The following is a 24,007-nucleotide window of genomic DNA, read 5'->3' on the forward strand; positions in this document are numbered from 1 at the left end:
TCTCACTCACGAAACTTGTTGAAACAAGTCTGCAAGAACAAATATCTCCTCCCCATGTACACAGCAAGTAGGAAAACAAGTGTGCATTAGGCAGGGAGTTTCACAACAGGGCTGTCTTCCGGGATTACATTTCTGAAATGTCTATGCTGTGCTTAAAATGGGAAAATAGTACAATAGTCAGACACACATACATATACAAACAGCAACCCAAAAGGCCACTAAAGAGCTCTGGGTTCCAGGGTAAATGGGTTGGCAACACCTGATTTAAAGGAAGGAGTTGGAATAACCTCTCAAGCTCCCCAGTGAACTTGTCTCCCGGAGGACTAGGACAGGGGCCAGCTTGGTCACTGCTGTACCCTCATGCTAACACGGTATGCAATAAATGTCCATAAAAAAAAAAAAAACAAAGACTGTGTTTAGTACTAAGTGCCTTTCTCAGAAGTGTATCTCAACGAAGTCATATGTGGCCCAGGAAAACCATGGAACACAGGGTACAATAAGGTTATGTGAATACACCGAGAAGACGCTCCGATCTGCCTTTTCCTCAAGTTCCTGAGTACACTAGACTCAAGTCTCATTCCATCAGCAGACAGAAAACACAGATATCAATGGCCCAGACACAAGTTAAGAGTATTTTCAGTAAGTGGTAACGCAGTAGGCTACTGCTGCCTATGGCCCAAACTCTAAGCTTATATATTAAGGTGCTTTATTTAGAGCAGAAAACCCGGCCCTGACCTCCACTGTCTCAGAGAGGCGAAGAGGGGCCCGAACCGCAGCGAAGGCAGCACAGGCACGCCAGGCACAAGACCTGGTCCTTTCGGCTTCCAAGATGACTGGAGAGCAAAATGTGTCATAAATACGGCCAGTACACACCAACGCAACAAACGATTCCACAAAACCCTGACGACCAGCTCGGGGAAGGAAGGGCACACTCTTCAGGAAGCGAATCCTCGCTCTTCGCGCTTCCTGCAGCGCCAGCCGCCCCGCAGTGCTGGAATACCCAGAGGACACGCCAGAGGCCGAGCGGCCACCCCGATCGCACCCAAGGCCGGGGAGGAAGTGCCGAGACCCCCAAGGATGCCCAGAGAATCCAGCTGCGTTTAAAAGCTCCGGAGCCCCCCGCCCCCGGCCGCACTCGCGCAGGCTACCTCTCCGCTCCTCCCCGCGGGCGGCCGCCTTGACTCCCACCCTCGAATCCGTTCCAGTCGCGACCACTGAGTGCCCGCTGGGGCCGACATCTGAGGCCCGCGCCGGCTCTGACCCGGCCCCTCCCGCGGCCGCCATCTTCTCGGCGGGAGCGGCCCGTGCGGAATCCGCGGCTCTCGCCGGCCGCGCTCCGACGCCGGCCCCGCCCCGCTCCCGAGGGCGGCCCAAGCGGCGGCCAGCTCCTCTACCCGGCGCACGGGACGCCACTTACCGCAGGCCTCTAGGGTCCCGCAGCCACTTCCCCGAACGCCGCGGAATGGGCGGCCGGCCACCGAGACGGCTTGGGGCTAGAGCGGCGCCCCCGCACGGCGGGCGGAGGACGAGGCATGCCACCGAGACGCTGCGAGGCTAGAGCGGCGCCCCGGGCTGGGAAGCCCGGCCCCGCACTGCGCGCATGCGCCCGCCTTCCCTGCCGGCACTCCGGGAGCGCCCTTCGGATGTGCACCGAGGATGACTTGGTACAATCCTTTGTGGACACCGTATTTCCCTGACCCCAAGGGTGAAAGCTGGGGTAGTGCCCTTGCGAAGGGTGCGTGCCAGCCCCGAGGGGCGCACTCTACCAGGATTTCGCTCTTAAAACCGCTAAGCCCTTCTCGTCGTTGGGGATAGGAAGCTCCTGGGCTAAATTTTTAAGAAGTGTGGGGCGGGGGAGGGCAGAGAATAAAGGAAGAAAAGGCCCAGGTTTTCTCTTCCAAACTGTATTTCTCAAACTCTAAGTCCCTGACGGCCTCGGCTGGGAGTGGACCGAGCACAGCCACAGCTTTGGCTGTGCTCGGTCTCCCCAACTTGAAGATCCCCCCGCTCCCAGCTCCGCGCCAGAAACAAGGGGCGTGGGGGTGGGGGAAGCGGAAGGAGCACAGCGAAGAAAGGAGGCAGGCACTCTGGACGTCTAGGCCCCAGGGTCCTTGGCGGTGTGGTCCCCAAACCTCTGCCTCCTCCCACCATGACAATCCTACACTCAGAACTACTTACCAGGAGCTGGAACTCAGAAAGCCTGGGCATATTTGCCCACAGGGGTTGGAGGAAACGATTAGACATTTACTATCGAGAGAGGAAAGTGAGTTATGATAAAGTCAGCCTTCCATGTGGATTGTCTTCAGTTCGCTCAAGAATGACCAGAGTGACACCCCATCACCTGTCTATCCCCAGATACCCAGGAAAGATACTGGGAGGGGGCGTTGTCTCATTACTTGCTTCCACTTCTGTGAACAGTGATACACTACCTGGAAGCAAGGACCATCTAGCCTTTGGCGTCAGTCGTGGCCAAGAGCAAAAGGAACCCCGAGTGCTGTAAAGCCGCCCCTAATACAGAGGCTTCTGCGATACTCCGGTAGGTGAAAAGGGGCTTTGAGGCAGGCGTGCTTTTTAATAACACCTCTGAAGATTATACGGTCTGCCCGTTTCTGAGGCTGACTTAGTTTTCTTCAAAGGAATACAACACAGCTTGTTTAGGCTGGTGTAACCCATTAGGACTACATTAATGGAATCTGGCAGGACGAACTTGACAGTCTTCCATCTTGATTGAGTCTTCAAGTTCTGAAGAGAGGTTCCTGCTCTCAGGCATGGTGTAGTGGGAAGCTTAGAAGACAGATGGGGTTGAGACTACCTTTAACAAGCAGTATGATCTTGGGCAAGCTCTCTGTAAAACGAGGGCTCAGGTGCTGGGGCCCAGGTGAAGACCACATGAGGCCTCCCTACAAGAGGCTCTCTCTAAATGCCACTGTCTCTTTAGCTGGGATCTTTAAACCAGCAGCAATTTCTTTCTGCAAGATGGTGAGATTTTAAGAGATTTTAACTCGGGTGCAGTTTCAGGCTGGGCACTCAGGGAGACAAATGGAAAGTGTGCACAAGGTGGCTCAGGAACGAGAAAACCAAGTGGACAGAAGGGAAAACGCAGGAAAACATGAGGGAGGAAAGGGAAGCCTCACTCAGCTCACTGCAGTACACAGCAATCGGCAGAATGCCTTTCTTCCAGCAAGTCCAGAGGATACTGGAACCTGCCTCTGGTTCTCATCCCCCACCCCCAGCAGAAGCTGGCTCTCCTGTGAACACCTGGCCAGACTATACATCTTGGCCTTCCCCACCTACGAGGTGGCGAAGTCAGCTCTATTCCAGTTTACCTGGGAGCTACACCTGGGAGCTCCCCCTCCCTGGTGAGAAAGGCATTTGGAGAAACTACAGTCTGGGTATTTGTATTTGAACTCCACTAGCAAAGTAATACTTTTTCCTAACCTAATATATTTTAAAAAGTAAAACCCAAAGGAGGAAACAAAGTCTTCAGTTGTTTGAATAAATTTTTCCTTAAATATCCCCAATCCCCAAACAAAACCCCACAAGTAGCACCGATTTACAATAGGATGTGGGCCGGAAAGCAGGAAGTGCCCGCCAGCAGGAAGCTTAATAGGTGGTCCATGGGGAAAACACCACGGGTGCATCACAAACAGGTGTCAACAGTACACTTCTGTAATGTGTAGACACCAGTTTCTGCCACCCCATGCCACGCTAAGTTTAGGTAAAGTTTTTGAAAGTAAAATTCCGGAAACTCAGCAATTCTTTAAAAAAAAAAATAATAATAGCTTTCCGGCCGGGCGCGGTGGCTCAAACCTGTAATCCCAGCACTTTGGGAGGCCGAGGCGGGTGGATCACTAGAGATCGAGACCATCCTGGTCAACATGGTGAAACCCCGTCTCTACTAAAACTACAAAAAATTAGCTGGGCACGGTGGCGCGTGCCTGTAATCCCAGCTACTCAGGAGGCTGAGGCAGGAGAATTGCCTGAACCCAGGAGGCGGAGGTTGCGGTGAGCCGAGATCGCGCCATTGCACTCCAGCCTGGGTAACAAGAGCGAAACTCCGTCTCAAAAAAAAAATAAATAAATAATAGCTTTCCGGGCTTATAAGCCTCCTTCATTGGGACTCAGGTTCCTGAGCACAATACCCTAATCCCAAAATAAAAATACTATGACAAAAATACTCAAGCAGGCAGCCGGCTTTATTTCCTTTAACGTAGTCCCGAGAAAGTGAAGAAGCACCAGCACTTCCAGATTCCGCACAGTTCTCTCGGCGGAGACGTCCCGCCCTCTCCAAGAACCGGAAGCCGGACACCGTCAGGTTTTATTCTTCTCACCTGGGATTCAGAGGCAGCGGCCAAGGACAGGGGCCCCGCCGAGGCCACCGGGCAGCGTCCAGGTCTCGGCCTTCGAGAGGCGGGCAGCGAGGGAGAGACACGGCGAGGGGTCGGGGCGGGAGCGGGACGCGCCTGGGCCTCGGCGCTGGGCTCCTCCTCTGCCTGCTCGGTAGGACGCCCGCAAGATTCCCGCAGACCTCAGGCCCGCGACCCGGCCGGAACATTGTTCCTTTTGGCGGGAGATCGGCCCGGTCCTGAGCTGTGTCTGCGCGCCAGGCCTCTCACGCCGCCGCGTTGCAGGGCCTCAGTGCCCGGCGCGCTGGGGCTGTGCCGCCAGCCACTTGGGGCAGGAAAAACGAATCACATAACACAACCCTTTCCTTCACCCAGGAGGAGAACGTGGATTCCCAGGGGAAAAAAAGTGTGTGAGTGTGTGTGTGTGTGTGTGTGTGTACATATATATATATGCCTACTGTTTTCTTATTGCCAACAAAAACTTCACTGTGTGTGCTCTTTTCTTGAGAAACGGATGAATTTTCATTACTTTTACATTGTATAAGGGCAGCTAACTTTTAACAGTTAACTTTAGATAAATCAACTCACCCATGCTAAAAGCTGTCACAATCAGATTGGCTGCTGCTTCCCCCAAAGCAAACAGTAAAGCACTGTCTTTGGCTCCTTTAAATAATATTAACCAGATCTTCCAGGCACATGGTTCATGCCTGTAATCCCAGCACTCCGGGAGGCTGAGGCGGGTGGATCACCTGATGTCCTGAGTTCAAGACCAGCCTAGCCAACATGGTGAAACCCCATCTCTAATAATGCAAAAATTAGCCGGGCGTGGTGGCGTGCACCTATAATCTCAGCTACTCGGGAGGCTACGACAGGGGAATCGCTTAAACCCACTACTGCACTCCAGCCTGAGCAACAGAGCAAGACTGTCTAAAAAAAAAATTATATATATATATGCGCACACTCACCCCAAATCTTTATCTACCAGAGGGCAAATGCTACGTTTGTGCATCACTGAGTAACAGAACTGCCAGAAAAGGCAACTTCACAGAATTCACCCACTCAATGAATTCCGCTGAAAGCTGTTTTGAGACAACCAGCACAGCAGGAGAGGATGGAGGACAGTGGGTAAGGGGAACTGGCAGGATGCAAAAGGGCTGGGAAACAAAATAATTAAAGGAAAAACAGAATCAGAGGTTAAACTCTTTGCTCCAACCCCAGACCTCTAGAGAGCTGTGGGAGGTGATGGAGCTACATGTTCTACGCATCACATGAGAATCACACCAATTTTCTGTCTTTTAGGCAAAAGAATAAATGTGAAATAGGAAAAAAGGGAGGGAAAGGAGATGGGAGGAGGGAATCGCCCCACTTAATGCTGGACCAACTCATTATACACTCTGAATTTTTGTGATTAGCATTATGGACACTGTCTTATCAATTGAATGTACTAGAAACCTGTGCTAAGACTAACTTTTAATTAGAAAAACAAGGGATGGATCTTTCTTTGGTCACATTAGCCTCTGTAAGTTACTCAAGACAGCAGCACTGAACTTACAACAATATCCGCAAACAAGCCAAAAGGAACTTCTTATGGAAGGGAACTGAATCTAGATGTGTTATTCTCAGTTCTATCATTTCCCATATATCTTTATAAAGAAGAAGCTGCAGTTTGTGGTGGTGGCGTGTTTTCCCTGAGACAAGGTCTCACACTGTCACCCAGGCTGGAGTGCAGTAGTGTCATCTTGGCTGTCTGCAATCTCTGCCTCCCAGACTCAAGCAATCCTCCTGCCTTAGCCTCCCGAGTAGCTGGAACTACAGGCGCACACCACCACGAAATAATTTGTGTATTTTTTTTTTTTTTTGTAGAGACACAGGGTTTCACTATGTTGCCCAGGCTGGTCTTGAACTGCAGGGATCCACCCACCTCTGCCTCCCAAAGTGCTGGGATTACACAGCCACTGTGCCTGGCCTTGGCTGCAGGATTTCTATATCCTCTGCTGTTAAACAAGAGTGAACACATTAATACAGAACCCTGCTCATTATTCCTTCCTCTGAGAACGTTTCATGTTTCTGAGGTGTTAAGTTTTCTCTTTGAGGTCAATGAAAAGTAAATAGAGCCAACTTTTTAATAAATTAATATTTTAATAAGTATAAGGCAAAAAATCTATTTCTTTTCTGACTGGTTTTATCTCAACATAGCAAAGGAACATAGCAAACAAGAAAGTCAAAAGGAAAAAACAACCACGTTCACAGATTCTGTCAGAAAGGTACTTTAAGAGTAAGGCAGTTGCACCCAAACAGGACATTTACCCTTACAGGCAATTCACACCACGGAATATAGACCGGTGAAAAAGTAGAAACGAACCCACAGCTGACTGAATTCCTACACCCACTGGAGAGCATCAGGTGGAAGGAGCAGGGACATCATGAGGTCAGACAACGATCAGTTCATACCGCATTCCAGGTGCAGTGCCCCGGCCCCATTCTTGTGCCTTCTGCCTAACCTCAATGCCTCCGGAGTGTGGGACCTTAGGGGGACGGATGGGGCTACAATTGTGCAGGCTACACTTGAAGACTTTTTTCTTCAATGAAAACACTTCCAGGATTGTTTTCATTGTCCAGATAGGAATAACCGTATAATTAATTCCTGTTTTTGCCTAGTTCACAAGAATAAAATGGTAAAATTGAGAGTGTATTTGAAGGAAATACACCAACAATAACAGCAAAGGCTGAGCATTTGCAGGTTCCAAAAAATACCCATGGAGATGTCAGGTTTTTCCCTTCTTTAAAAGAGTGGTGTGGTCTCACTTTGTTGACCAGGCTGGTCTCAAACTCCTGGTCTCACAAATCCTCCTGTCTCAGTTTCCCCAAAGTGCTGGGATCACAGGTGTGAACCACCCTGCCTCTTTCATTCAAATACAAAAGTATTTAAAGAGTAAATGTAGGGCCAGACTCGGTGGCTCACGCCTGTAATCCCAACACTTTGGGAGGCCCAGGAGAGAGGATCGCTTGAGCCCAGGAGTTGGAAGGCCAGCCTGGGAAACACAGGAACTCTATTTCTAATTCTACCTTCTAATCAGACAGGTGCTCACAACAGCTGCATGCACACAAAAAACTTAGACAGGCAAAACTATCCACATGTATGTGTGTAGATTTATATATATATATAATTTTTATAAAAAAGAAAAGTCAGATCCCAAACTAATAACTGTCCATCAAACCCTGAACAATGAGGTTCCAAGTGCAAAATCAAACTCAAATGAAATAGTACATTAACGATGTTTTGACCATGTACATTGCTACTCAAAATCCTCTGTCTGGACTTTCCTGCTGGTCTGCAATGGCAGGACTGTACCACCTTACCTCCCACCACATTTGTTTCAGGTAACAGTATACTGAACACAGTTTATGTTTCAACCTCAGCAGGAGTTAAAAAAAAAAATCAGGAAAAGATTATTCTTGCTCTCACCCAAACTAACTTACAACATATTCAGTACTTTGATTTAGTAGTATAATTTAGAAAGGGAAATAAAATCAGACAAAAAGTGGGAGGGGGAGGGCACTTATATCAAACAACAGTAAAGATGCTTTACAGGGTCTGGGTTCACCACAGACACATGGTGTCAGAACATGTGCAGCAGGCTAGGCGCAGAGCTCATGCCCACCATCCCAGCACTGTGGGAGGCCAAGGTGGGCAGATCACCTGGGGTCAGGAGTTCGAGACCAGCCTGACCAACATGGAAAAACGCCATCTCTACTAAAAATACAAAATTAGCTGAGCTTGGTGGTGCATGCCTGTAATCCCAGATACTCGGGAGGCTGAGGCAGGAGAATCGCTTGAACCTGGGAGGAGTTTATAATGAGCCAAGATTGCACCATTGCACTCCAGCCTGGGCAATAAGAGCAAAACTCTGTCTCAAAAAAAAGATTATGTGCACCAGACTAAATAGTAAAATTCTTCCTTACCCCTTTCCAATATCTCTAAGAAAATTGTTTAAAATACTGTGCAAAATGAAAGTTGAGGTCTGGGTGTTCCCTACCTACTTGTGCTAATCATTCTGAGCATCAACTGATGGGCTTACCAATTATCCTGAAAAATAAGGTGGTTTGATTTGCTCAGTATCTTTGAAAGCCTCAAGTCTCCAGTATGTAGGGGTTTGATTTTATGCTTTTGGGTTTTGAGAGTAAAACAAAACATCCATGGAAATAATGTGGTTTTGTGAAACACAGCTGATAACCTGGTTTTTTTTTTAAAACATTATACAATTTGAGTAAAGAAACACTCCACACAGTGGCTCACATTTGTAATTCCAGCACTTTGGGAGGCCCAGGCAGGAGGATTGCTTGCGCCCAGAAGTTTGAGAACAGCCTGGGCAACATAGTGAGACCTCTTCTCTAAAAATAAAATTATCAAAATTAGCTGGGTGTGGTGGCTTCTACCTGTAGTCCCAGCTACTCACGAGGCTAAGACAGGAGGATTAGTTGGGAGGTGTAGGTCGCAGTGGGCCGTGATCACACCATTGCACTCCAGCCTGCATGAACTGCTTTCCCATTTTTAAAAATTCATTAATGTTTCTTTAAGACTAATATACCTGCCGGTCGTGGTGGCTCATGCCTGAATCCCGACACCCTGGGAGGCTAAGGCTGGCGGATCACCTGAGGTTGGGAGTGTGAGACCTGCCTGACCAACATAAAGAAATCTCATCTCCACTAAATATACAAAATTAGGCTGGTGTGGTGGTACATGCCTGTAACCCCAGCTACTCAGGAGGCTGAGACAGAAGAATCACTTGAACCCAGGAGTCGGGAGGCTGCAGTGAGCTGAGATTGCGCCATAGCACTCAAGCCTGGGCAACAGAGAGAGACTCCATCTTCAAAAACACCAAGACTAATATACTTTTAGCACTCCTCTTCTGGTTCATCTCTCTCAAAATGAAACAATTCAAGTTCAAACCCACCGCCTCTGCTTGCAAAGCACTGGAAGCTCTGAACACCTGGCTGCCCCTCAGCTGACTCTAAATGTCAAGCCTGTGGTTTGTCTTGTCCACAGCTCACCTCTGTCATAGGAAAGCTCAGGCAGCTGATGAATCCACCAGGCTGAAATCTTGGTCACGGTCCCAGATGTCAACCGGTGTGGCCCTGCACCCTCTCTGGTCCCAGGACCCACCAACCTCTTTCCTGTTTTCCGGCACCCTTAGTGACCCCACATGCTGGTGTCTTCAGGGCTCTGGCCCAGGCTATCCTCCTCTACCTTCACCCACACACTCTCCACGGGGACTTCATGCATACCTGGCTGTAGTTACCTTTATCTCTGCCTGCACCATCATTCACCTGTTCCCCTGGCATCTCCACGTGGATGCCTCAAATGCACTTTAAAACCTACCTAACATGCAAAAATGAGCTTATGACTTCTGACCTCCCTACTACATCCAGGCTCTTCCCTGGTACTCCCTATCCAGAGGATAGTCCCACCCCATAAATGCATGAGCCAGAAGCTGAGAAATCCTTGACCTCCTCCCTGCTCCTCAGTCTCCTCACCTGCGTCTGGTGGCATCTAGCCCCCTGCTCACGTCACAGTACATATGCCGCATGGCCCTAACGGCTTCTGAACGCTTCGACACACTCAACTATCTTCACCTCACCCCTACTCACCACAATCGGGTGTCTCCCATTCCCACCACATCGTCAACTTCTTGCTCTGTCACCAAAAGCTATCAAATGGGCAGTTTTGGCAGCTTCACCCTGGACTTCCCTACAGCCTGGACACTGCTAACGCAGCTTCTTGAAACTCTACACCCTGTGGCCACAGGGAGCACCTTTTAAGCCCCTGGTTCTTGTCAGACCCCTCTGGCCACTTCCTGTTACCCTTCACAGGCAACCTCCTCCTCAGAATACAGGCTGCAGCTTTGCGTTCCAGACTTGATCTGCTCCTTGCCTCCCTGGACTTCCTCTGATTACATTACACCCATCTCCCAACTCCAGCCCTGCTCTTCCCCTGAGCTTAGATCTATCCCACAGGCACCTTCAATTCGACAACTCAACGAGGCCCACGCAGAGCTCATCAACTTTCCCTCCTAGCTGCTGCACCTCCTTCCTCATGATCAATCTCAGTTGGCGATACGACCTCACCAGCTGGGCTACTCACCAGCATCACTCTGGGCTGCCCTCTTCACTCCCACAAACTGTCAGTCACCAAGGACTGCTTATTTCCCTTCTGACTGAAGGTACTGCTTCCAGTTAAGGTCCTCATAATCATTCACTCATTTACTCCTTCATCTACTCAACAAATAAATATTTATGGAACTTTTATTACAAACTAGACTTCAGCCATCATCGGCTCGCATGAAGCTTACCCTTTAATGGTGAATCATGACATCCTACCAGGCAGCAACGACATAGACCATGTGCTAAGAGCTACGAAGGGCTAGTTTAGGATTCTGTGCAAGCATAAAGGAAAGGCACTCAATCCAGCTTTGTGTAGGAAATATTTCCCCAAGAAAGCCGCATCTCTATTGAGCAGGTAAGCAGGAATTAGCCTAGGGAAGTGTTTTACATGCAGGGCCCAGATTGTGAGAGCACAGTAATAACAGAGCTTGGCGACACAAGAGAACCTCCCATAGTCTGGGATGGTGGGAGCAAAACTCGGTCTCAAAAAAAAAAGTAAGATCAGGAGTGCAGACTTAGAGGCTGTGCTTACTTTACGTGGGCAATTGTGGGGGGGGGTCCCCAAGGGATGCTTAGAGGAGGACAGAGTCAGTGAGTGATGGTTTTCGGAGATCACCATGTCTGCTATGTGACAGGTGGAGACTGCTATGTGACTTCCCACATTCGCACGAGTTAGGAAGACGTCCTGGCAATCCTAAAATCAAAAACGATGGCTTCCACGTTACAGTGGAAGAGGCTAGGAAATAGCACAAAGGAGCCAGTTTCTAGAGAGGATGAAGGAGGGGACACAAGTAGGAGGGGAGGAGGGGCATTAACCTGTGACCCACAGGCAGGCACCGAGAAAGCCTCTTCGGACTGGAGCGTTACGGAATGCCTCCTGAAAGCGTTAGCACTCAACTTTTTGCTCGTGCACCCCCCCCCCCGGCACACTTTTTCGCTGACGTTCAAGCTATGCATGGTTGGCTCATGCCTGTAAATCCAGCATTTCCAGAGGCTAAGGTGGGAGGATAGCTTGAGCCCAGGAGTTCGAGACCAGCCTGGGCAAGAAGCCAATACGCCCGTCTCTAAAAAACGTAAATAAAAATAGACCGGGCGCGGTGGCTCACGCCTGTAATCGCAGCACTTTGGGAGGCCAAGGTGGGTAATCATTTGAGGTCAGGAGTTTGAGACCATCCTGGCCAACATGGTGAAACCCCACCTCAACTAAAAAAAAAAAAAAAAAAAAAGCCGGGCGTGCTGGCGTGCGCCTGTAGTCCCGGTCACTCGGGAGGGTGAGGCAGGAGAATCGAACTCAAGAGGTGGAAGTTGCAGTGAGCCGAGATCGCGCCACTGCACTCCAGCCTGGGCGACAAAGTGAGACTCTTGTCTATAAATAAATAAAATAAAGATCAAGAACTGTTTCCGTAGGGTTAAGCAGTTGCAAATGACGTAATTACCGACATGTACTGCCTCTGCGTTATCAAGCAAAATTCTGTCAAGACCTTAGACCTGTCGATTGAGCTCTTTCGATTGAGCTCTTTCGATTAACGGAAAATGTCCAAAACCGGTCGTCTTTTTCCAGCCTCTTTGCCGAACGGGACTGACTGAGGCCGAGCAGCCCGACCGGCGTGCCTTACGCGTTACTCAGGTCACCCGCCAGCAACCGCGCGAAACCCGTCACCCCGACCGCGCTTCAGAGGCGTTCCCTGGACGCCTCAGATGAAACCGGCGGCCGCCCCTCAAGGACTCTTTCTTCCTCCGGCTCCATCAAATACTCTAAGTTACTTCCCAGCCGCGGAAACAGGGGACCCCGCAATGCCGGAGCGTGCGTTCCTCCCGAGCGGACGGCAACAAGCAAGAAAACGCTCACACACCCAAGTGCGGCCTCACTGAGCCCCCCGGCCCTGCCCGCGCCGCCGCTGGGACTCCGCCCCGCAAGCCAGCGGGGTCTCCTTTGTCCCGCGCGCCCGGGCCGCGTCCGGCCCCTACAGCGCGACCTCAGGGAGGGCAGCGACCTCCGGATTCCCCACCTGGCCTCGAGTGAGGACGCGCTCAGTAACATCTCGGATAAAGCCAAGGAATCACTTCCGCGAGCAGAGACCACGGCTCCCGCCCGGCCAGGCCTCGGGTCCGCGGCCTCTCCCGGGGCCTCAGGGACACCAGTCCTGGCAGGCCGCCGGTCGGGAGGGGACTTCCTCCACGTCTCTGGGGCGACCGCGGATACCCGACGCCCTTCCTCCGCCCCACCCCGTCCGGCCTCACGCAAACGACAGGAAAAGAGCTGAGACCTTCGCCTTTGACTCAGTGCAGACGTCGCCATCCTTGCTCCAGGTTTCCACACTCCAACGCCTCCGCAGCAGCCATCTTACCCAAAGGCGGCCGACGCCTTTTGACTCTCGCGCCAACCCGTAGCGCGAGGTTGCCGCGAAGAGAGTTGTGCGCAAGGACGGAAGCTGAGCTCCCGCTCTTCCGGGAGGCTGTCGGTCCCGCCCCTTCGTGGGGGCGCTCCATTGGTCGTCTGCTCGCGCTCTCGCGCTCTCGTGCTGTCGCGAGAGGTGCTGAGGGGCGGCCGCCGGTGCCCCTTCCCTCCGCTCCCCGCCCCCGCCCCCGCCTCCGCCGCGGCCCCCGCCTCCGCCTCCTTCTACTCAGGCGCCCCGGCTGCCGCCGCTCCTCCCCGGCCCAGGAGCGGTTGCGGAGCCGCCGCCGCCGCTGCCCAGACCGCGCAGCGCGGGAGACAGGATTCGCACGGTAAGATGGCGGCGGCGGGCCCGGGCGTCCGGGCCGAGCGTCTCCCGGAGCCGGGGCAGGCGGGACGCGGCCGGGGTGCGCGCGGCCTCCGCTCTAGCGGCCTTCGGTGCGCTGGCGCGAGCTGGTGCAGAGTTGAGGGCAGTCAGGGATCAGCCTCCAGGCGCGCGGCCCCAGGCGCTGGCGTTCAGGGGCGGTCGCTGTCTCTGTGGAGCGGCGTCTGTAACGTGGTTTTTAAACAAAATCTGCCGGTTGAAAGCAGAAGCCGAGCGGGTGAGGATGTAAAGCGTGGCGTGGAAAGCAGGAGTCTTCGGCACCCAGGGTGTCTCCTCCTGCTGAATCTTTTTATGCGGAGTTTGAGACTACCGAGTTCTTCCCGCAAACCGGACGGGCCAGTTCTCCAAAGTTGTTGCTTTTCATGGACGCACGTAACTGCCCGGGAGTGGAAGCGCACTGAGTCCCGATCCCCGAATGGGCCAAGGGAAAAGGTGCCTTTCCTAGGGAGCTCATAATGTGGGACCTAGGGCCGGGGCCGGGCGCGGTGGCGGAGGTCGAAGTGGGCGGGTCACTTGAGCCCGCGAGTTCGAGACCAGCCTGGGCAACATCGAGACCCCGGTCTCTGCCAAAAACAAAATAATTAGCCAGGCGTGGTGGTGCGCACCTGTAGCCCCAGCTACTGAGGAGGCTGAGGTGAGAGGATCGTGAGCCCAGGAGGTCGAGGCTACAGTGAGCCAAGATCGCGCCACTGCCCTCCAGCCTGGGCAACAAAGCAATATCCTGACTTTAAATGGTCCTTAAGTTACCTTTGATTGTCATGGATAAAAATTTGGTCTCAGTGAGTTTTGCAGTTGACTAAGTGCAGGAGGTGGGTGTTGGTGCGTGACGGCAGATCCTGGTCACTCCACCTTACCTGCTTCTCCACAGCAACTTTTCTTCTGCTGGTGCCATTTCCTCTGCTTGACCTTCAAGGCTGGCATCCTCTAAGTAATGACGATTCTCATTCCCTAGGTACGCTCTCCCTGGGTGGTCTTTGCTGAATTCTTAGCTTTAAATATCCCCGTCCCCCGCCCTATTTTCCTAATTAATGTTTCCAGCACTGAGCTCAGGATCTGGAATCCAGACACCTGCTTGATTTCTCCAGCTGCATATCTGTCTAATAGTCACCTCAAACTTGCCCTGCTTCTCAAACCTGTTCTTCTCCCAGTCCTTCCTCCTTATTTGTGGCCCCATCTTCCAAGGCCTCTCATGCTTGAAACCTGTGACCATCTTCAGTTCTTCCCTTTCTTTTGTCCCGTCATCTTCTGTCCAGCAGCAGCCACTGATTCCATGACCAAAGCGTCCTGATCTTACCTGTCTCTCCGTCTCTTCTCCATGTCCTCTCTCACTTGAGTGTCTCCTTAATGGACTTGCTGGTCCGTTCTCACCACCCTGCATTCATCCTTTTTTCAGCCAGGAGACCAAAATCATCTTTTAGTTATTTAATTTACTGAAGCACTTTAGCAGTCCTTTGTATAAAGTAGCATCTGTAACACATATATCAGTGACAAAAGATGAAGACAGAGTGGACAGTGGTGTGACCACTGCCCATCTCAGGTACCCAGCCATTCTCCCAAAGCTGGAACAGCTGCCTCTTGGGCTTTAGACATCTGCCCCTCCCACAGGTAACCCCTCCTGAGTGTCAGCTTTCATGCCCCTATTTTAAGAAACAAAATAGTTTGGCCACATATTTGTTGCTAAAGCATGCATCATGTATTTTATCTTGTTCCTTATAAAATACGCCACATTTGGCCTCTCCTGCAACTTGCTTTTTTCATTCAGCATTGTTGTATGACAGTCATCTTTGTGACTTTGTGTGACATTATCTGCTTTATGAAATTCTCTTGTGTGAGTACATGACCACAGAACTTTCTCAGCAATGCTAAAGTCTAAACATCTCTGACACCAAAGTTTATGGTTTCGTTTGGCCCAAACCTCAGCAGAAAGTTTAATAGCCCTGCTGCTTCGTGTGGATACTCACACATTTCACTAAAGAAGTAGATTCTAATGGTGGGGAACTCCCCCAAACCCCACGGAGGCTGTTCCATGGTGAATGGCACCAAATATCACTGTACATTGAAGTATTCCAAATTCAAAACACATCTGCCCAAGGGTTTTAACATGCAGTGTGGTTCTGTGCAGGTGGGTGGCTTCCACACTTCTGCCAATTTGAACAGTGCTGCCGGGAACAGGGTTTTCTGTGTTTGCTGCGTTCTGGTGAGTTTTTCTAGAATATAAATGTACTAAAAGAAGAATTGCTGGGTTGTAAGGAGCACACATGTTCAGCATTACAATGGATGCCAGATTATTTTTGTAGTACAGTCCATTCTCCTGACACCAGAGTAGAAGAGTTCAGGTGAACTTATGTCTTTGCTAAAAATTGGCATTCTCAGTCTGGTGGGTGTCCTGCGGCAGCCTTCTCTTTCAGTCCATGCTCATAGTGTGGGATTCTCTTGCTCACGGCTCTCCAGCACTGCCCTTTGCACTTAGAGGAGAATCTAAACCCCTCCCTCAGCTATGATTTTTTTCTTGTAGAAATAAATCAGAATGAGTTATGCAGAAAAACCCGATGAAATCACGAAAGATGAGTGGATGGAAAAGCTCAATAACTTACATGTCCAGAGAGCAGACATGAACCGCCTCATCATGAACTACCTGGTCACAGGTAATGGCTTACAGCGAGGACACCGCTGCGTTAATGTGGCTCTCCCTTTCTGAACACGTAAGGAGCGAGGTAACCCTGAGGTTTGATGGTGTAGTTATTTGTGTTCAGACATTATAGAAACACAGTGCTAACTTGGTAAGTTTGTAAATTATCATGTAAAAGATAGCCTTTTCTGGAGATCAGATTATTTTGGGTCTCCGAGACCTAACACAAACCCATTTCTCAGCCTTTAACAGTTTTACTGTTAGATAATCAAGAAGATTGAGACTGTTGTGAAGTATCCCTAAAGCCCGAGCAGTTGATCTCTTCTGGCCAGTCTGGTAAAGTATGCTGGCCTGTTTCTAGAGGGTGTGCCCAACTCAGAGGATGAGAATGGGGAAGGGCAGAAGTGTGCAGAGGGAAATAACACTCAGGCTGTTCTTGATGTCAGCTGGAGGGAGGGCAGTGCTGTATGTCGCAAAAAAATCCGGAAATTTTTAAAAGGCATAACATGGCCGGGTGTCATGGCTCACTCCTGTAATCCCAGCACTTTGGGAGGCCGAGGCAGGCAGGTTAGAAAGTCAAGAGATCGAGACCATCCTGGCCAACGTGCTGAAACCCCGTCTCTACTAAAAATACAAAAATTAGCCAGGCATGGTGGCATGCGCCTATAGCCCCAGCTACTTGGAAGGCTAAGGCAGGAGAATCACTTGAACCCAGGAGGCAGAGGTTGCAGTGAGCTGAGATGGTGCCTCTACACTCCAGCCTGGTGACAAAGTGAGGCTCCATCTCAATCAATCAATCAATAAAAGCATAACATGAAAAGTAAATCTCCCTCCTTTTAGTCCCCAGTTCCCACTGCAAGGTTAATCTCTGTTAAAATTTTTTGGGTGAAGTGTGGTGGCTCATGCCTGTAATCCTAGCACTTTGAGAGGCAGAGGTGGGAGGATTGCTTGAGCCCAGGAATTCAAGACCAGACTGGGCAACATAGTGAGACCTTGTCTTTAGAAAAAAAATGTTTTAATTAGCTGGGTGTGGTGGCTTGTGCTGTAGTCCCAGCTACTTGGGAGGCTGAGGTGGGAGGATCACTTAAGCCCGGGAGGCGGAGGTTGCAGTGAGCCAAAATTGTGCCACTGCACTCCCACCTGGGTGACTAAGTGGGACCCCCATCTCAAAAAAATATTTTTGGAAGGTGATGAGGAAATTTAGGCCTATAATTGTGTCGGGGACAGGGGAAAGGGCACACATGCTGGCTTTGAAGAACTGTAAACACTCTTAAGAGGTGTGAGTCACCAGGCCACTCAGGTAGAGCTGTCCGTGGAGGGCCGCTGTGCTGTGGAGGTGGAGCCGGTGTGTCTTGCCTAACCTGGCACCAGATCTGCAGCTGCTGGTGTCTGGACCTATTATTTGTCTTCTCAAAGGAGCGCACACCAACGCACTGGGCCAGTGGCCCTGTTTGGCTATACCTCTTTGGCTAACTGCTTAGAGTTTTTGGATGGGATAACAAGGAATGAGGTATACTCTTTTTGTTTTCTATATGTATTTTGAGAGCATAACTTGTAAATTACAAAGATATTAATACTGAGTCCCTGAGAAAGTGAGGTTCACATCAGAGGTGATTAATTGAGGCAGTTGGAGTTTCTGGAGATACAAAGTCTTTGCCTTAATTCCTTGCTGACTTTCTTAGCAGTGAAGATGGTTTTTATTTTCAGAGGGCTTTAAAGAAGCAGCGGAGAAGTTTCGAATGGAATCTGGGATCGAACCTAGCGTGGATCTGGAAACACTTGACGAACGAATCAAGATCCGGGAGATGATACTGAAAGGTCAGATTCAGGAGGCCATCGCCTTGATCAACAGCCTCCACCCAGAGCTCTTGGACACAAACCGGTATCTTTACTTCCATTTGCAGGTATGTTTCAGGAGGGAGGAGTCTGGTTTGCAGATACTTGAGAAGTTAAAGTTATTTGCAGTGATTGAGAAATAACTAGGCTAATTTGCTTTAATAATATTATTATTTTTCTTTATTTATTTTGCGATGGAGTCTTGCTCTGTCGCCCAGGTTGGAATGCAGTGGCATGATCTCAGCTCACTGCAGCCTCCACCTCCTGGGTTCAAGCGATTCTCCTGCTTCAGCCTCCCAAGTAGCTAGGACTACAGGTGCGTGCCACCACACCTGGTATTTTTAGTAGAGATGGGGTTTCACCACGTTAGCCAGGATGGTCTTGATCTCGTGACCTCATGATCTGGCCGCCTTGGCCTCCCAAAGTGTTGGGATAACAGGTGTGAGCCACCACGCCCAGCCAAGATAATATTATTTTAATGCATGTTGGGGGAAGGGTTTGAATTTGCTGTTTTATGTAGTTCAGAAGCTGTTTTTTGTTTTAAAAATGCAAATTTGATAACTCAAGAGATGCAAGAAAAGTCTTCCCTCTGCGATGTACTTTTGATGGGAACCTGGTGTGGCCCTTGAGTCCCTGGGCTGGGTGTGTGGTGGGTCAGTCTTGTCTGTCTCTGCCTTCAGCAACAGCATTTGATCGAGCTGATCCGCCAGCGGGAGACGGAGGCAGCGCTGGAGTTTGCACAGACTCAGCTAGCAGAGCAGGGCGAGGAGAGCCGGGAGTGCCTCACGGAGATGGAGCGCACCCTGGCTCTACTGGCCTTTGACAGTCCCGAGGAGTCGCCCTTTGGAGACCTCCTCCACACCATGCAGAGGCAGAAGGTGGGGCCCGTGAGAGGGAAGCCTCCTTCCATTGCTGACGTGCTCCAAGGGGGAATTCGCAAAGACACCACATGGGTGGGTTTGTGCTGTGGACTGAGAGACAGGTGGCTTCTGGGTCTGGACACTGAGTGGTTCCTCCCTGGCTTTTTTTTTTTTTTTTTTTTGAGACAGAGTCTTGCTCTGTCGCCCAGGCTGAAGTGCAGTGATGAGAGCTTGGCTCACTGCAACCCCCGCCTCCTGTGTTCATGTGATGCTCCTGCCTCAGCCTCGAGTAGCTGGGACTACCGGAGTGTGCCACCAAGCCTGGCTAATTTTTGTATTTTTAGTAGAGACCATGCTTCCCATATTGGCCACCCTAGTCTCAAACTCCTTACCTTAGGTGATCTGCCTGCCTTAGCCTCCCAATGTGCTGGGATTATAGGCATGAGCCGCCACACCCGGCCCCTCTGTGGCTTTTAATCTTTTATCTTGTTAAGCTAGACTTCATGACCCTTGGAGAGTATTCTCACCCTTTGCTGATTTCTCATACTTATCTAAACCATCTTCCTGCTTATGTCCCAAGTATTTTTTCATTTAAAATCCCGTTTTCTTAAACTCTTCTCTCCTCGCTGCTATTTTTTTGTCTGGCAGACCATGACAGCTCCTTGACTTTCCAGACCCAGGCCCCTTTTCCCACATATCCTCTCCCAGGACTCTGTCCTCCCTGCACTGTCTCCCCCCAGGTCCTCTCCCAGACTGTCTTTCCTGCACTGTCTCACCCGAGGTCCTCTCCCGGGACTCTGTCCTCCCTGCACTGTCCCCCCTCAGGTCCTGTCCCAGGACTCTGTCTTCCCTGCACTGTCTCCCCCCAGGTCCTCTCCCGGGACCCTGTCCTCCCTGTACTGTCTCCCACCAGGTCCTCTCCCATGACTCCGTTCTCCTTGCACTGTCTTGGAAGGACAGCCTGTCCTGGAGTCCACTGGAGATGTTTTCTTGAGGCGTGTGAGGAGGCTGCTGGTGTGGCCTGCTGTGCTGGTCTTGCCTCTCTCACGGTCCCCTCAGCACTTGGTTCAAGCCTTGCTCTTGGCACTTAACTGCCATCAAGGCTGGATGTGACATTTGCTGACCAGACTGTGAGCTTCCCCAGGCAGGGACTGTGTGTTTAATATCTCGAGAGTGTCTCACATTTAGGGCTTAGTGTTTGTTTAAACCACGTTTTTAATGAGTGCCAACGCTCTGCGCATGTGGTGGTTTTATCGGATGTCTTCATGTTCTAGGTGTGGAGTGAAGTGAACCAAGCTGTCCTCGACTATGAAAATCGCGAGTCAACACCCAAACTGGCAAAATTACTGAAACTACTACTTTGGGCTCAGAATGAGCTGGACCAGAAGAAAGTAAAATATCCCAAAATGACAGACCTCAGCAAGGGTGTGATCGAGGAGCCCAAGTAGCACCTGCACTTGTGTGGTGGACCCAACAGCAGCTCTGTGTCATGGGGCTTGCCTGGGATCAGCCTTCGACTGCGGCTTTCTTACTGCAGTACAGAACTCTTTTTCTCCCTTGTACTTTTTTTTGACCTGGCATCTTTTTTTATAGGGAAAAATGGCCTTGTAGGCAGTGGAAACTTGCGAGGAAAGATACGCCGTCCCTTTGGCAGCCTGATGCAGACGCTGTAGCCCGGTACCCGCTGAGGAATCTGGCAGTCTGCGGTCGGCTCTTTTGGCGTTCCTGGGGCCTCTGGCTGCTGAAGGATTTGGTCTGCCCCGAGGGCTGTGCTGTTAGGCCGCGTCCCCCTCCAAATACAGGAAAAGCACGAATCGTGATTCTGCTTTCTGTTAGCTTAGGCAGACATTACATCTTACTTCCCCCAAATCTTGTCAGGCCTGCACCTACAAGTTCTTCCTTACTCCTGTGGTTTTTTGTTTTTTTCCCCATAGGAAAGAATATATAAATTTGTAAATCCTAATTCAAAGACGGCTTGTGTGTGAGGGCATTCAGTTTGGTTTTCCCTTTTGTCTGGGTTGTGTGGCTTTTGGGAGATGTGTGTGAGGGGCTATGTGTTTTTTAATTTTTTAAATATATATTTTGGTGCTGTGCGTGGTGAGAGGCCGGTTCATAGTGGATCAGCGAACCATCTCTTCTGGGCAGTTTTGTTGAAAATAAAGGTTTCTCTTTGATTTCAAGAATGACCAAAATGGCCTCTAAAAAGTGTTAATCATCTCAAACGACATTTGTCTTTGGGGCTCTTCCCCCTGTGATGGCGGCAGTGGCTTTTTTTGGTACCTGCAGCTGGAAACGCCTCTTGGCCCTGTGCTGAGTGAGCGGCCTCCCTTAGAGCGAGGCAGCCCTTGACCACAGGGGACACAGGGCCTCAGCTGCTGGTGCACAACTGTTGGCACAAGGAAGCGTGTTGAGCCTCAGTGATCTGCCCCTCAGCATCTCAGCAGCATCTCATCTTCCGCTGTTGGTGGCCCTGCGGGTGTCCTGCACTCCCTGCTCTGGGGGGCAGGAGGGAAGTGGTACAGGGCTGTGTGTCTTGCCTGCCAGTCGGGATAGTTGATGTCACTTGCCTGTGTAGCTCTTGGTGCGGACGTGTCTGGACTTATCGCAGTGGGCCGCCGGTCACTGTTGACCCCACTGAGTGGTGCCAAGCGTTGGTTTTGTGGATGTTCATGGAACTGCTGACCCATCCGAAGGCGTCCTTTGGCGGCAGTGGAGACTGCAGGTGCATCTGATGGGCGAAATTCTGCCAGCACTTGAATCTGGGATCTCGCCTTATTCTCAAGTAGCCAGGCATCTTGACAAGCACAGTCTCTGGGTGCGGTGACCAGCTCGGCAGTACCGGAGCCGGTCAGGTGATCTGCCTCCGAGGGGCCGTCCTCACCGTGCTCCTGGATCCCTTGAGTGTTGATAGCGAGGCGTCCACAGCACTGTTCTCGCCTCTGAATGACGCTGCTTTCTCCGTTGGAGCCTGATGAGGTTGCATTTTCAAGCACTCTACTTCTCTCTCCAGTGGGTAGGAGCTTTTAGCAGTGTTTACTTTGACTTAGATGGCTTATGTAATTAGTAAGAGATGCAAAGATAAAACTGCTGCAGTCCTTATGGAAGCATGGTAGCCTCCAGACTTATCGCCTGGCTGACCCTGGAACCTTGTCAGGTGCGGTGCTAGGGAAGTGGTGCTTCCCTACCCCCTGGAAATGCTGCCTTCCAACTCCCGCTCTCCCACACCTGACCCTTCCTTGGTATTCTTTCCTCTGAGGTTTGAGGATGAAGGTAAGTTGGGGGGAAAGAGAGTAACTGATAAGTGAAATATAGCAGAAGCTAGAAGAAAACTGTTAGGTGAGAGATATGTCTGCTCATTTTCTTTAACAGCACCAGATAATTCAGCATCTTCCTAATTACCTTTATTATTAGTGTATATAAGATCATTTATCGTATAAAATATAGTCAATTTGACTTATTCTTAAAACGAGGGGAGGTGAGATGCATAGCAGTGGGAAGTCTCTCCACAAACTGGGGGAACACGAGTGGGTCCTCACATGCCTTGGCTGTCACACCAAGTGCTGCTGTTGATTTCCAGTTCAGCCGGTGGGTGGCTGATAAGCCAGTGCTAGCATCCAGCGCGAGCAAGTGTTGGGGAGACACCGAAGTCTCCGAGGTTACGCGTTCCTTCCCGTTGTGTAGGGGCTACCCTTGCTTTTCTCACGGTCTGTTAGTGGACTGGAGGTCTACCAAGGAAGTGCTTTGCACACTTTCTCCCTGCTCCTTTTACAGTCTTTGTCTTTGCAGCAAGCAAATGAAATTAAGCCACTTTGGGATAATGAGCATTCAGTATAATTCTACTTTGTCTCATTTTGTATATCACTGTTGTGTTTATAAGAATGTAGTTTCATTTTACAGAGTAGTTTATTCTTTTTACACTTCTGGTGGAGAGTGCCTTGAAATAAAATGTGAGAATATTCTGATTCTCTGATGCGTAAAGTTGGGTGTGAGAATATTCTGGTTCCTGATGCATGAAGTTGGATGGGGAATACCCCTAGTCCGGAATCTTTGTGAAGCATAGGGTTATTGCAAGGCAAATGGAACCAACACATCTTGCCATTTTAATCAGGGTCTCCAGTTTCTAGAAAAGGCTGACATTGGTTGGGACCAAAGTCTCCGTGGCTAATGACTGAAGACGGGTGCTCATGTGTGTCTGGAGTCCCCGGAAGCCTCGGGAGGCGGAGCTGTCAAGACCCAGTCTGAAGGAACGTTCAGGACAGTTTTTGTAAGGCAGTGTGATGTCTTCATATTCTTATTTCCATTTCTGTACGTCGTCAACTTTGAAGAGTGGAGGAGCTGGGGGTTCCAGAAAGAATGTTAGACGTGTGTTGAAGACAGTGATGTCTTCGGAGCGTGGAACTCTATCCCCTTCTGGGCTGTCACTGCTAAGTCTCAGCATGAACAGACCTGGCGGAAAGCATGGTGGCCAAGTGGTCTGTGTGCTTCCCTGCCGGCGGAGAGCAGCGCGTTCTTCACAATAGGGCCTCAAGGGTGTGGGTGCACAGCAGACCCACAGCCGGCCCCGCTGCCTGCTGCCGTCTGTCTTCAGTAACGGCTGGTCCATTGACTGTTCTGTTCTAATACTATGCATGTTATTTTTTACAACAGGTACGTTTTTGTTTCAGAAATATGTATTGCTTTTTTCATACTTTTTGCAAATTGTATTGTCAGCATTAGGTCAGTTGAAGTCCTGTATGAACCATGACCTGCTGTGGGACCTTTATACATGTTTGACTCCGTGATCTTGATTCCAGCGTGGCATATGTGCCCCCCGGTATCTTTTGAAAAGTGCAGAAGAGGTTGCTTCTACTGCCTGTTCTTAATATAACAGTAAAAGTTTTCACATTTTTCTCAGAACTGTCATCTGGAAGCTCTCTTTTTTTCCTAAGGGTATTTTAATAACAAATACTAACACATTTGTATTAAAAGTTGGTATCTTGGAATGGAAAGACAGAAGAAAGCTCGCCTCATGGAACTGTAGTTTGCTCTGCTCCCCCTCTGACACTGCTGCCCCTTCTAGTGCTTGTGTATGTTTAATTTGAACCCTAGAGCTGCTCTCCTGACTGGGCACTTAATGTTTCATAAACTAGTTTCCTTGGTGTGAAGGAAGTAGAACTTTTAGCCACCCACTGCATGAGTTTAAACTGATTTGAATAGCCTAAGTAATTCTTTTGTTTTGTTTTGTTTTACTTAATGAAAATTTCCAAACATATTAAAAATAGAGGGAATGTACCCGCACACCCAGTATCCCCCAGTTGACCTGACGCCCACCATTGCTTTTGAGCCCGAGACAGGAGATAACCACAGATGTCTGGTCCTGGGTAGCTCAGGCTTTCAGGGCCATGAGTGCCTTCA

General features: G+C 50.1%; 2 protein-coding genes across 24 annotated transcripts in view; one reads left to right on the top strand and one right to left on the bottom strand.

The window, feature by feature from the left end:
• Positions 1-12,864, bottom strand: part of DIDO1 (death inducer-obliterator 1) — a 60,218-nt gene extending 47,354 nt beyond the window's left edge. For 8 of the 22 annotated variants that reach the window (XM_035299138.3, XM_078372083.1, XM_035299136.3 and 5 more), the window contains exon 1: positions 1,418-1,500. The gene's annotated coding sequence lies outside the window, so the exon portion shown is untranslated. Of the gene's footprint in view, positions 1-1,148; positions 1,501-12,517; positions 12,684-12,775 lie in introns of those variants that run through there. The other 14 variants (XM_035299139.3, XM_078372082.1, XM_035299137.3 and 11 more) reach the window with 3 other exon arrangements.
• Positions 12,865-13,027: 163 nt separating this feature from the next.
• Positions 13,028-23,509, top strand: GID8 (GID complex subunit 8 homolog). 2 transcript variants are annotated; one of them, XM_035299153.3, is made up of 5 exons: positions 13,028-13,235; positions 15,804-15,933; positions 17,625-17,821; positions 18,434-18,706; positions 19,888-23,509. In XM_035299153.3, the coding sequence occupies exons 2-5, from the start codon at positions 15,816-15,818 to the stop codon at positions 20,059-20,061; spliced, it is 762 nt and encodes a 253-aa protein (XP_035155044.1). In that variant the 5' UTR covers positions 13,028-13,235; positions 15,804-15,815; the 3' UTR covers positions 20,062-23,509. The 2 variants fall into 2 exon arrangements, with proteins under 2 accessions (XP_035155044.1, XP_035155045.1); XM_035299154.3 differs by having other exon boundaries at positions 18,434-18,631.
• The last annotated feature ends 498 nt before the right edge of the window (positions 23,510-24,007 follow it).

The sequence above is a fragment of the Callithrix jacchus genome, chromosome 5, assembly GCF_049354715.1.
Source record: "Callithrix jacchus isolate 240 chromosome 5, calJac240_pri, whole genome shotgun sequence".
In the NCBI taxonomy this organism is placed as follows: Eukaryota; Metazoa; Chordata; class Mammalia; order Primates; family Cebidae; genus Callithrix; species Callithrix jacchus.